Here is a 14,844-nt window from a genome sequence, read left to right as displayed (position 1 = left end):
GTAAATTGCTTCCAAAATTGGCCTTTGAACTTTTGTATGGCCTCCAAGGATGCAAATTTGTTATCAGGGATATGGGAAAAGTCGTACTCAGGTAGAGCCTCCTTTCAAATATAGGCCATGGCTCCAACTAACATTTGGGCTCATCGTCTTTTGTCTCTACTGAAATGGGTTATATTTCTCTGTCTGCTTTCCCTGTTTCCTACATCTTCTTTTCCCTCTGTTTTATCTTTTCTTCGAAAGCAGAAACTGGATTTTTTTAACAAAAATATCTTGTCGAAGTCAGAGGTGACGTTAGCAAATACTTTGCTTTCCAGCGAAGAAATCTTGGTAAAGACTTTGCTTTCCAGAGATGTTCTATCACCTGAAAGTTTATTTTTTAAAGATGCAATGTCATCTGAAACTTTATTTTCAGTCGAGGGCTTTGGAGATATCACGGCTACGGTTTAGTATGAACTGTAAAGCTAATAAATTCAAGCTAATTTTTTGTCTAATACGATGATATTTTTTAAGAGGCTACAGTAGCGCGTCACCAAAACGGAAAACGCGTTCCAAGATTGCGGCTTTAATTTTAAATTTTTGTCGAGATAGTTGACACACATATTCGTAATATAGTAAAGAATGGCGGTACAGAGCCGAATTTGAGAAATATGTTAGTATGTGGAAATTACTCTATAATTAAATACAATATTAAAAAACGAGCCTGTACCGCCATTAAGAAGAACAAAAAAATACACTTTCTTCAAATAAACTTTTTTATCCCATGCCTAGATTGTGTGTCACATTGGAACTAATAGTAATTTTGACAAACCTGCGTCAGATTTCGAAGTGTAATAGCGTAATAATAGCACGATTCTCTTATCTCTTCTGTTATCTGTATCGATATCAGTTCAGTGCAGTAGTGTATTATTTTAAGAATTTGTTATTGTTGATTCATAGGGAAGTAGTGTTTATTTATAATTAATTTATTATACTTTTGTGTAATAGAACTAAGTTGTTTCACTATTTGAAAAAATAGATTCATCAATATAGGAATCACTATTAATTATGTGATTTTTTTCTACAACCGTGTTAAAAATGCAATTTTTAGCACTCCATACGAGCGTTAAAAATGGTACTTTAAGGCACTAGTGCTTTAAAAATTTTATGGCACTGCAATTCGTAAGACAATTTTGATGTAATGTCAAAAAAATATAAAAATGGAATGTCAGTCAAGTTCAAGTAAAAGTTTTTGTAGATATTGTCCTGTAATTACGTTTGTAGAAAAAATATTGTATGATATGAGTGTTAAAAAGTACATTTTTAAGGCACTCATGTGAATTGCAGAACTCGCTATAACTTTCACATGCGTGCCTTAAACGTGTAATTTTAACACTTATATCATAAATAACTATTAATTAACTACATTATGAATGTAGTGATTTTGCAATGGGATCTTGTACTATTATAGGGTAATAAAATAAACAAATAAGTTATGTAAATTATAATTATAATTATTACAATTACAAATAATATAAATGAAACAATAAATGCTTATACCTATATATTAAAATATACTATGTTATAATTGTCTAATAGGGAACTTGTACATTTTTTTATTACATAATAATGTTGTTTTGTTTAAAAATGAGATTTCCAAAATTTTCACGCCTGAAAAATTCATAATAACTTAGAAGTACAAATTTAAAATCTTCTGTGTATTTAAACCATTTCAAACGAACCAAAAAGCGCGCGAACACTTGTGACGTCACATCATTATAATTTATAATGACATTTATCGTATGTCATTGTAATAATACAAATGTCTTAACAAAAACACTCAAATATTACTCAGAAATAGCAACTATTCTTTTTCTCATAGGCATCTTTCAGTGCGTCACAGTTTTTCGATTTCTTTCCAACGCATTAAATTGTACATATGTGACAGAAGAAAAGGCACGTCCGTGATTACAGACATTTATAACATTTATTTTAGTTGTCGATAGATGGCGCCATAATCGAAAAAAATATTTACGAATTATATAATATATCTACGAATATAATCTGTACAATTTATAAGACTATACAAATCAAAGAAAATACCATTTTATAAATGCAATAAACACAATTGATTTGTTTTTATGCCAAATTGCAAATAAAATTGGACAACTGCCAGATTTAACTAAAATGTAATGTTAGAATAAATGTTATAAATGTGTATTATCACGGACTTACCTTTTTTCTACCATTTGTGACTCACTGAAAAATTCCTATGAAAAGGACAATATCAAAATATTTATAAAACTGAGTGTGTTAACGAATGCCAAACCTAATGAATTATGGCGAGGACATCAAATACTATAATGATATGAGGTCACGACAAAAGGGAAGCGTCCACAGCTCCGCATCGTACGCATCGGACACATCGGATTAATTTTTCATACTGCGTCCACTGTATCGGCAGTGATCGGATTACCGATGCCACTACCTGCTAGGGTAGAAAAATTACTAAGGTACACTTCAAAATTGGTTGTTTATTTAATTTAATAATTCATTTATGCATATTAACTATATTTATTATTATGGCAAAATATGATATTTTAATGTATCTGTTTAGTAATAAGAAATCCTCAAAAACGTAAAATATATAGTTCTTTTTTAAATATCTACAAAACGAAACATACTATTTAGGTACATACAACCTGATATCAAAAGAAAGCCTGTAATATTTACTACAAAATGCAATACTAATATCTATACCATTTGTCCATTTAAAAAAATGAAAAAAAATGTATTTTCAAATAGTGATCACATTGTATATTATATTGATACACCTATATCAAAGATATTAAATTATTTAAAAATGGTAAAACTCTCATATGTCATTTTAAATATTTCGAAAATTATTAACTTTAGACCTATAAAACCTTACACAAATTCTACATATTTAAAAAAAAAATACATTCAAAAATGATTTGTAAACGTTCTTTACCGGCATAGTAATATTACAGCTTATACACCAATTCTCTCGGTAGACCGTAAGCTATAGCAGAAACACGACGCGACGGTAGACCGCATAGTAGCACCCATTTTCTAACTAATTATACATTTGGATATAAAGGAATATACAAAGCTGTTACAATTTGATTTAAATGGAAAATATTAACTACATCAGTAAAAGTTTCTTTAAAGATTAATTAAAGTTGCCTTTCTGAAATCGGTAAAATACTTTCTGTGTTTTTAAACAGTTTGGCCAAACTGTACTTGTAACACACTTTGCTTGCTTTTTCATTTTTTGTGAGGGAAATGAAATGTCTTGCATCAGTTTTACACTTCTCTCAGGAACATCATTAACAAGTCTAATATTTTTTTAAAATTTCATTGCATTTTAAGATAGAAAAATGTGTTGTTTTTTTAACGAGAATAATTCTCATAGTTGGATACTCAAAACATGAAAAATGAGTAATATTTATATTTTAATCCCCATAATCAACTTCTCATGGGCTGTAATATTTTTACCTGCATATACCTATATATAAAATAAAAGTTAAAACTGAGTTTACTTGTTTCATTACGAAGAAGACGATCGTCAAATGCAAATTAGCCGTAGATTAAGCTCCCACTGGGCCAAGCGAAATTCCGAACAGAGTGAGTGGGGTGCGTCCACTGGTCGGCATTCCGAATGATTCATCGGCACGCATCGCAAAAGTTGCCTCTCGAAGCAACCCTTCGGCATTACCGATGATGCGATCCGTACGATGCGGATCAGTGGACGCAGTTAGAGTTTATCCACTAATAATTTTCCAACATAATCAGCAGTCATATTGATATCAAAGAGACCGGCTTTCGAATCAAGATTGTCAGATATATTTCCTAAAATTCCCAAGTTTATATATTCTGAAAATGTTTTCTCTACTTTACCATTCAATTGTTATTCAATGACACTGTTACAAAGATAATATGAAGATATTCTTAAAAAATATATAAATTAGTTAAATAAGTACTTAAAATTTCAATGGGCCTTCACTAATAAATTGAAGCAACTTTGTATATATTATACTTTAAAGAAATTTTGGAGTATCGGCAACACTGTAGGCTGGACAAAATTACGAAGCCCCTTTGAAATTGACGTTGCCATGTTGATGATTTTAACGAGATATTAAGAATTTGCTATAATGTTAAAACAAGTTTAAACATTGAAAGTATCAAATTTTAAGTAATAAAAAACCAAAGAGTGATGGTCACATCCATTACTTACATATTTCGTTTCAATTCAGCAACAAAAGAACACTATTAGTTAGTTCTTCCCTACTATGCCTATCGTTAAATTGGCATCGAATTTGGGCCATCGTTGGTGGCAACACAGCACAGCGGAACACCTGTGTCTCTACAAACAAATGTTGTTGTTGTCCATCCAACAGTGGCGGAGTTGTAACTGGAAGGTTAGGTTATATTTTGCTACTATATAAATAATTAATCGAATTAAAAAACAACGATTTGCACGTCCAATGTGAACTCGTTTCAAAAAAGAATATACTGGAATGACTGATAATGCAATTGTTTCGAGAATTCAGGAATTAACAAAAAATCGACTATAAGACGATCTATAAAATTGTTAAATTAGGAACTGTTACATATCATTCCTTAAAACGAAAGCGACGAAATAAAAAATTGGGTAGGGTTGACACCGCTGCAAAGGACGTTTATCAATGTTTATAAGACAGTTTATAACTTATTAGTTTATTACAAAGAAAATAGGTAGATATTACATATTGTGAGGACGTTCCAATCTGAAAAAATTTATAATTCGATTTATTTGCAAATTCCTGTTCAAAAATATCCCCTTAAACAAATCTGAAGGGCGTCGAGCTAATTTTTTGTGCAGAATTTGTTTAAACTTTAAAACATCACCTTTTTTGCTCCAAAATATAATTTTTTAAATTTTTTGGTCATTCTAAACAAGACCTTGACTTTGTCATTTTTCTCAAAAGTTGATAGTTTTCGAGTTATAGGCGATCTGAAAAATGCCAATATACGCATTTTAGAGGCTTAGAAAACTCATATTTAAATTATTATTTTTGAAGTTGTCAAGAGCTTAAATTAAACACATTCATTTTCAAGATTCTGAATAGTAATCGGGTCTAACTTCAATTTAGACCGTTGTTCTTTAAATGATAATTATGCGCGTCCATCCGATTTTATGAGATATACTATTTAAAAAAAAAACATTTTTTTTTTGATTTTGTAGGCCATTCTAAACACAACATATTTCTTTTCATTGTTCTGAGAAGTTCATAAGAGATTTCTGAAATGGTATACGGCATAAAAATCGGATAGACGCGCATAATTAACAATTAAAAAACAACGGTATAAATTAAAGTTAGACCCGATTTCTCTTCAGAATCTTGAAAATGAATGTTTAAAATTCAATTTAAGCACACGATAACCTCAAAAACTATAACTTACATATGAGTTTTCAAGCCTCGAAAATGCGTATTTTTCAGATTTTAAATCGCTTACAACACGAAAACTATTAACATCTTAGAAAATTACAAGAAACCTTTTTTGTTTAGAATTTAGAATGACACACAAAATAAACAAAAAAATGTTTTTCAACAAAGCAACATAAGAGATTTTTGAAATAGTATACGGCATAAAAATCGGATGGACGCGCATAATTAACAATTAAAAAACAACGGTCTAAATCGAAGTTAGACCCGATTACTGTTCAGAATCTTCAAAATGAATATTTAAACTTCAATTTAAGCTCTTGACAACCGCAAAGATAATAATTTTAATATGAGTTTTATGCCTCCAAAATGGGTATTTTCGCATTTTTCAGATATTAAATCGCCTATAACTCGAAAACTATTAACTTTTGAGAAAAATGACACAGTACCTTTCTTATTTAGAGTCACCCAAAAACCTAAAAAAATATTTTTTGGAGCACAAAAGGTGATATTTTGAATTTGTTTAAAAAATTGTTTAAACAATTTCTGCCCAAAAATTGAGAGATTTTCCTGAATATAATTATGCAAAAATTATATGATTTTTCTTGAAATATGCGTGTGATGAACTGATCCTTTTTCTTAATTTCCACGCCAATGGTCGGCAATGGCATCAAAGAATCTCAAAAGCCGAACTTGGCAAACTGACTTTGGAAAAAGAATACATAAGTTTTTGAACAAGGCAAACTAAAATCCGTTGCGTAAGATGCGTGTCTGTGGACGCTTGCCTTAAGGGTGCGTTTTGGGCTGCCTGCTATAATTTAAATTTTCTCTCAATTTTAATCGTCTTTAGGGGCCTAACGAAAGACAAAAATACTTTTTTTTTTCTGTGATAATATATGCTTTAAATTATGTTCTGTTGTGATTTATAGCATTCTTTCGAATTAAAAATTTTATGCAAGTTTCCTATTAGTTAATATTTTTTAAAAACTTGAATTTCAGCATTTGTAGGTATTTATATTTTAAAAATTTTTTAATTTTTGGAAATTGAGCTTGAACCATTGCACACAATATGTCTCACAGAAACAGATGCTTTGAAAAAATCTTAAAATTCTTTTACGGCACGATCACATGACAAACGCTTACGTGGGTTTTGATAACGCGCGATTACTACTATTTACATTTACATACTCAGGCCGTACAGATGCTAACGCAACGCACTTCTAAGCGCCTGTCCTGTAAACTTGCCCTTATGATTGATTGACGGTATCTTTAAACAATAAAAAGTAATAAAACAAGCTCTGTCATTTTTCAGTGGCATATATTTATCATCTTCAGCGCTCATCACTGTATACAGTGATGAGCGCGCTAATAGTCCAAGAGCTTGGAGCGGATTTTGCTAGTGATAAGTAATATCGAAAAACTATACGGGGATATGTTGAATTAGATGTGTACATGACTTTCCCCAACGGGTGGAAACCAGAGTGGAGGACGAGGGTAGTTATAAGGGGTCAAAGTCGCGGTTTTTATTATTTTTTTTTTGTGACGCTCATGATCGAGATAGTGCACCAAAATTGGGGAATAAGTAGACCATGACATAACTAAGTAAAATCTCCAAAGGCGGATACCAGGGTGAGGGACGAGGGTAGTTATAAGGAGCCAAATTCGGGGCTTTTATTATTTATTTTGTGACGCTCATGATCGAGATAATGCACCAAAATTTGGGAATAAGTAGGTCATGACGTAACGAAGTAAAATCTCCAGGGGCGAAACGCTGCGTGGCCGACAAAGTGGGGATAGGGGTGAGTATAAAAATTATAAGGGATTTTTTGTGACGTTCGTGATCGAGATAGTGCACCTAAATTTGGGAATAAGTAGATCATGACATAACTAGGTAAAATCTCCAGGGGCGGAACGCTGCGTCGGGGACGAACGTCACAAAAAACCCCTTATAAGTTTAATATTCACCCCTACCCCCAAGCCTTTGTCGGCCACACAGCGTTCCGCCCCTGGAGATTCTACTTAGTTAGGTTATTAACTACTTATTCCCAAATTTTGGTGCAATATCTCGATCATGAGCGTCACAAAAAAATAATAAAAACCGCGACTTTGACTCCTTATAACTTTTTTTTGAGAAGTCAATACTTTTTGAGTTATTCGTGGTTGAAAATTGGCCATTTTCATTGAAAAATGACACCTTTTCGGACTGATTTTTGCGAATACTTTAAAAACTATGCATCTAACAAAAAAAGAATGGGTGTGTACTTTGTACGCACGTAAGAAGTTATACTTCTATTATATGATTATAAACGAAATTAATATACTTTTTATTTATATTTTATTTAAATATTAAACTAATTTATACTTACAACTTCTCAAACATTTTTATTAAAACAGTTCCAAAAATTAAAATAATAAAAGAATAAAACACACACAAACACATTAAAAATGCCACAAATGATTTCTGAACATTAATTGTCGGAATTTTTTTAACAAAATACGTATTTTATGAAAATAAAATTATATACTAAATATACTTACAATCATAAAATGTATAAAAAAAAAATAAAAGTTTCTATTGGGATTCGAACCAACTTATCAGCGCGGTTGGTATTGGCGTTGTATTGGGGTTCATTCGCATTAAACGCTTCGCCACGGAGACAATGTGCCATTATGTGCGAAGATCGACTAACTAAACGGATTAAACTTTTGACATTTTTGAATTAAATCAAATTATTTTGATTTTGAATTGAAATGATTTAGAATTGAAAAAATACAACAAAACATAGAGTAAGAAAACAATATATTAGGTGAATATTGATAGACATTTTGATGGTAATCAAATTATGTAAATAAAAGTATTACATACTATGTATTTTGGTAGGTTCAAATAGGTAGGTACCTATGATACATTTACAATTATTACGTACCTGTTGCTTTTAAAAACTATTTAAAAGTCACTACATATAATTATTATAAACTTTTTTGTTTCTGTCCTCACAACAATAAAACTAATATATTATAATTTGTTTACCTTCATATTGAACAATTATTTATTATTGACAGATCATTTCAACACCCAATCAGAGCCCGTATAACGACTAATACCATACTGTCGGTGTGCGCACGCGCGCCGATTAATATTAATTCACCCTCAATCGCAATCGCGCCTAAAGAAGTATAACTTCAAAAACTATATAAAGTATTTGTGTAGGTTATACAAAAACAAAGAGATTCGTTCCTTCATAAATCTTCTAGTTAAAATACAAAGAGGGATATGGTAGGTAAGAAGAGTTTGATTTTTTGCTGCATGCTCAAATCGGTGTATTCAACTTGAAATAACAGAGAAACTGTCGATTTTAGGTGTATAATGATACTAATAACTTTTGTAGTGCTTGAAAAGACCTTTAAAATGAGCAATACTAAATGTCGATTAAATTCAAACTAAGCGAGATATTCTGCAAAAAAGTTGATGACTAATGTATTTTAAGAAGAAATGAGAAGTATATTTAACCCCTAATCCATCAGAATTTAAATACATCGTTTTCCTTCTACAATACTTTTTACTATAGTGTTATTTCTATGTTTAAAAAGTTGGACTGGATTAAAATGAATGGTTTTTGAAAAAATAAGATCAAATTATAGAGCGCATTTTAAAATTTTCTTAAAAATCTTCCTTTTCCTCCATGTAACGCGAAAAAGATAAGAGATACGAAAAAAAGATATATATTATATCGGTTTTATACAGTGGTGTAGTGGAGCCGGAGCGGTCCGGAGCGTCGCTCCGGCACAGCTTTTGAAGGGGGAGCGGCGCTCCGGCTACGATTTTTTCAATCGAATTTTTTATATAGGACAAAAATAGATCTGAAATTGTTTTATTTAGAAAATATTGTTTTGTCCTTTACTAAGTAATTTTTACACGTTAGTTATCGTGGTTAATCAGTTAAGGCATACGCAGCTACGATTAGGTAGTTCGTAATTGTAAGCGCAAAAGTTGAGCGAGCGACTGGCAGACGGGATAGTTGATGGATAGACATGATAGACATCTCAGCGGTCCGCACCCAGCACTACCGTGTCCGTGTCACCACAACCCTCCCCCCACCACGGAAGGAGGAATAGCCACAACAATATTGAAATATTGTGTCCTTCTTATCTCTCGCCTCTCCCCCTCGATTTCTCTCTAGCTCACTCGACGCTCCGATCACCCGCGCCCCGCCCGAGGAGCGGTAGCGGAGCGAGCTGGCCCTGTACACTGTAGACTGGAGCGATACACACGGCAGTGAGAGCGGCAACAGACTGAGTCGCCGGAGTCGCTTCCCCCACCACTGAAATCCACTCCGTAGCTACTGCGCATCTCCAGCCCACCCGGCCATGCTAATCCTGCTCAGTTGTAGTTGCGTCTCGTCTGCTTTGCATAGTGCACGTGCACTGTATATTAATTTAGTGTTTCTGCTCCAATTATTACGTTACGTGTCGCGGATACCTACTGGAAGAGGTGAAATAGTTTTAATAGTTGTGTTATCTTTGCCCAACGTCCAAATCTGTTGACATCAGCTACCTGTAGTATCGCTATGGATAACTCTAAACCTAAACAAAAAACTTTAACCTCATTTTTTAGTGCGTCGGTGAAACGTGAACTAAACACGTTAGGCCTACCTAAAGGAACCAAGCAAGATAAATCCAATGTTGTTTCGGTTGATGAATTAGCGATTGGAAACTCTTTAAATAAAAACGAACAAATAAGTGAACCCAGCACATCAACGAATAAGGAAAAAGAAACAAAATGGCCTGACGTTTGGACAGAAGAGATGTGGACTCGTAAGAAGGAAACTTATCCTTGGATAGATTGCAAAGAAGGTAAATTAGGCTGCAAAGTTTGTTTTGAAGTCACAACTATGGGTGCTTTTAAGAAAGAACACGTTTCTTTAAGTCATGAGTGGCGCACATTTCAAGTTAGCTGTTACGGCTCAAACCGAACTAACCAGCTCAAATCACTTAGAAAAAAAATTATAGAGCACAAACAGTCCAAAGCACATAGTACTGCTCAGGCCATTGTTGAATCCTCTCATAAAAATCCTATTACGCAATTAGTTGATTCTGCAAATACAGCTCACATGGAATCAACTAAAGCTATTTTTAGGTCAGCTTACTACATAGCTAAGAACGACCGACCATATAACGATCATTTCGGTTTATTAGAACTTCAAAAACTAAATGGAGTAGATATCGGTGTAGGCCTTCATTCAAGATACAGTGCTGTAGAAATTATTGATCATATATCAAAAGAGATGAAGTTAAGAATATTGAATAAGGTTAAGGAAGTTTCTGGGAAAATTTCTATCATTATTGATGAATCCACCAGCATAAGTTCAAAGTCAGTACTCATAATTTATTTGAAGTGTGAAATAAGTAAAGAAAAGTCCCCTAACATTTTGTTCTTAGATCTAGTTGAACTTCCTGATCAAAGGGCCGAATCTGTTTTTAACAGTACACTTAAGTGCCTTGAACAATATGGGTTTGACAATGGTTATTTAAAACAGAACTTAGTTTCTTTCACAAGTGACGGGGCTAGTGTTATGTTAGGGAAACACTCAGGAGTGGCAAAGAGGTTTTCAACTTTGTACCCTGATATAATCGTTTGGCACTGTTTAAATCACAGATTGGAATTGGCTATTGGGGACGCAGTCAGCGAAGTGGCCGGAGTGAATCATTTCCAGATATTTATGGACAAACTGTACTCGCTGTACAGCGCCTCTCCAAAAAACAAGCGTGAGTTAAAAGACTGTGCACAAGAACTTGACATTCAGATGAACAAAATCGGAAGAGTGTTGAGCACAAGATGGGTAGCCAGTAGCTTTCGTACCGTTTCGGCTGTGTGGTTTGGCTTTCAAGCTTTGGCAAACCATTTCTCTAAAGCCATAAACGATCCTGACAGAACATCGACTGAAAAAAGCAAATATAGTGGTTTATTAAATAGGCTAACATCTCAGAGTTTTCTACTAAACTTGGCCTTTATGTTTGACATTCTTGCTGAATTGGCTTTGTTATCAGAGAGCTTAGAGAATAGAAACACTTCTATTGTGTATGCAGATAAACTGATAAACAGATCCGTAAGATATTTAGAGCACTTAAAGGAGAAGCCAGGCACGAAAGTTCTGGAAGCACAAATCGCCATAAAAGAAGGAAATTTTGCATCAGTTGTGTTAAAAACTAATCCAAAAATTGTATCGTTCAATGGACAGCAACTTATTTCTAGTGTTATAAATAACCTAAAGCAAAGAATGTTTGTCACCACATTTGATGGGGAAGCCCAATATGAAGATCTTATAAACTCTTTTAAAGTATTAGAACCTGAGTATTGGCCAACCTGCATTCCACCAAGTTTTGGTCAAACTCAAGTAGAGCAACTGTGCAAGAGATTTAAATTGAACGTCAACAAAGCTGTCTCTGCCTACAGAGACTATTTGGACAACAGCCGACAAGTGCCTGATGGATTGCAAGAACTGTTAAACTGCACTAAAATAATACCTTGCAGCTCAGCTGATTGTGAACGGGGTTTCAGTTGTATGAACAATATGGTTACACCATCAAGAAACGCTTTGACTGTTGCTCATGTATCATCATTGATGTTCATAAAAATCCAAGGTCCACCTCTCCAAGAATGGCAGCCTGAGACGTACGTCACTAAATGGCTGAGGAGCCACCGGTCTGCAGACGATTCCAGGACAAGAGTTGCAGAAAACCCAAAAAAGAACGCAAAGAAGGATGCATTTTGGCACTTACTTTGAGTATGTATGTTATAATTAATCTGATGTATTTATTATATGTATTTTGTTAAATACACAAGTTATTTGTACTGTATGTAGTTTTTTCAAATAATTCTTAATTTTTTTGGCACAGATTATAATGTTTGTGTGTGTTAAATAATAAAAAATATATATACTAATGTAACTTGTGGGTGTATTTTTTCACAATAATAAATTAATACTACTGAAAATGAAAACTTAGTCATTTACAATATTTGCCTAACTTACACCAGTGTTTTTTTAATTTTTGTCAGCAAGGCTTCCAACTTAAATTATAGAGTTTTTAAGGTAGATTATTATGGTTTGATACCTTAAAAACAGTTTTTAAGGTATCAAACTGTAATAATCTACCTTAAGAAAGTCTTACCATATTTTAAAGTTAAAATTATTCTTTGGAGGAGAATGTGTAGGAGGCCCTACTGTAACTACTATCACTCTAAAAGATCATTAATTAGTTTAATTATTAAACTTTTCAAAACATTTGCCAAAGGGCCTTAAAACTCACGATTTGGGTAGTAGGCTAATTTTCAAAAATTTTTCGGTAGAGGTATAGCTCCGGCACAGCTAATTTTACCACTACACCACTGGTTTTATAGTGTTCTACGCCTTTCCGTTCCTAATCGCCACTACTTTCTATTGTGGCAGTCTTCCTCTCTTAGATTTCTTTCAGACATCGCCTTGGAGATGCCCTTTATCCATGTAGTTGCTGGTCTTCCTCGTTTTCGTTTTTCTGTGGGAGTCCATTCTAACATTTTTTTGGGGATTCTCCTTTCGTCCATTCGTCTTACGTGTCCTTACAAAGCTGTTGTCTTTCGATGTCATCTATGATTGTTCTTTCTATTTCCATTTGTTGTCTAATGTCGTCGTTTCTAAGAGCCAAACCAAACGGACCACGCTGCAGCGCTACTCTGTGGATCCACAGAGTGGCTGACGATGATTTACCGTGGGTTCTTATGTAGAGTGGCCGTCGCACCCCACACGAGCGAGTGTAGCCGGCCACAGCAGCCGGCCACAGACGCTAGTGGCGTCCACTAGTGGCAAACCCAATTCAGACGGACCACTTTTGTAGCCGCCACAGATGTTTACGAGAGGTTATAGGGTGAGCACCTAAAATTAATTTCGATTCGGAACGGTTTTTGATTGAAGTGCAAAACAGACCGGATATAATATGTGATACAAGAACCCGAGCGCATATTTATAGGTCATTAAAAGGAAAACCGTGGGACGTCATCTTTAAATTATTTGTTTCTGATTTTAAAGAAGGTCCTATCGAAAAGAATAAATCCCATAAGCAATGTTTTCTCTATTACATATTTATATTTACCTACATTTTATTATGCATTGGATGCATTTGAACTGAACAAAACAAATAGGTATTTTTCCTTTTCTAGACCTATTTATTTGACCTTTTCTAGGTCAAAAAAGGTTTTATTGTTTGTTGTTGAAAACAAAGCGATCATATATATAGAGGGTTGCAAGCTAACATGTTTTTCACTTTCACTCGGTTGTCAGGTTGTATCAAACTATTTTACACCTATATAATACCAGATGTACTGGTTGATTTTTTATGTGCTTCTTTCTGTGATATAGCTGTTTTTGTCTCGTTCTTCTTAATTACATTTATGGAGTTTATTTAAGTATTAAAGTTATGTAAGTATGAAATTTTATAAAATATTTAAAACTATGGACATTACAAACACTGATTTTGACGAACACACTTTTAAAAAAAATATTAGCCAGCAAGTTTTTAATCATTTGAACAAACTTTTTTTTCTCGCCCATTCATTACCCGCCGCACCCTTCCAAACGATCCACTTCTCAGCGTAGTCGCCGGCGTTAGAAAATCGCCTGTTTCAGCCACTCTGTGGATCCACAGAGTAGCGCTGCAGCGTGGTCCGTGTGGTTCGGGCGTTATGTGTTCTAGTCTAGATCTTCTTGCTGACCTTCTCCAAAAATCCATTTCAGTGGCTAGTAATTTATCTTTGTACTTGCTGGTTAATTACCAATTGTTCGAAAAAAAGATACCACACAACAATGTAGAGCTTTTTATGATATTTTTTTTTTGTATTTTTCATTACTGTATCTCTTATCATTTTCAAGTTACATGGAGAAGAAGGAAGATTTTTAAGAAAATTTAAAAATGCGCTCTATAATTTGAGCTTTTTTTTTTCAAAAACCATTAATTTGAAACCCGTCCAACTTTTTGAACATAGAAATAACACTATAATAAAAGGTATTGTGGAAGGAAAACGATGCATTTACATTTTGGTGGACGGAGGTTAAAATTATTTCTCATTTTTTCTTAAAATACATTAGTTATCAATTTTGTTTGCAGCATATCTCGCTTAGTTTTAATGTAATGAACCTTTAATATACCCCATTTTAAAGGCCTTTTCAAGCACTACAAAAGGTGTTAGAAGCATTATACACCTAAAATCGACCGTTTCTCTGTTATTTCAAGTTGAGTATACCAATTTGATAATGTACCAAAAAACAAACTATTTTCACCTACCATATCTCTTTTTGTATTATAACTAGAAGATTTATGAAGGCAAGTGTCTCTTTGTTTTTTTATAACCTACAAAAATGTTTAATATAGTTTTTTTAGTTAGATG

General features: G+C 33.5%; 1 protein-coding gene across 1 annotated transcript; it reads left to right on the top strand.

Annotated features, from left to right (window-relative positions):
- Positions 1-9,994: 9,994 nt before the first annotated feature.
- Positions 9,995-12,211, top strand: LOC126890209 (E3 SUMO-protein ligase KIAA1586-like). Its single transcript, XM_050659062.1, has one exon. The coding sequence runs from the start codon at positions 9,995-9,997 to the stop codon at positions 12,209-12,211; it is 2,217 nt and encodes a 738-aa protein (XP_050515019.1).
- The last annotated feature ends 2,633 nt before the right edge of the window (positions 12,212-14,844 follow it).

The sequence above is a fragment of the Diabrotica virgifera genome, chromosome 8 (genome assembly GCF_917563875.1).
Source record: "Diabrotica virgifera virgifera chromosome 8, PGI_DIABVI_V3a".
NCBI classification, from domain to species: Eukaryota; Metazoa; Arthropoda; class Insecta; order Coleoptera; family Chrysomelidae; genus Diabrotica; species Diabrotica virgifera.
This window is presented reverse-complemented; position numbering and strand designations above follow the sequence as displayed.

Bases quoted from the DNA above. Each gene is read 5' to 3' on its own strand.
- LOC126890209 (XM_050659062.1), top strand. From the start codon at position 9,995: ATGGATAACTCTAAACCTAAACAAAAAACTTTAACCTCATTTTTTAGT.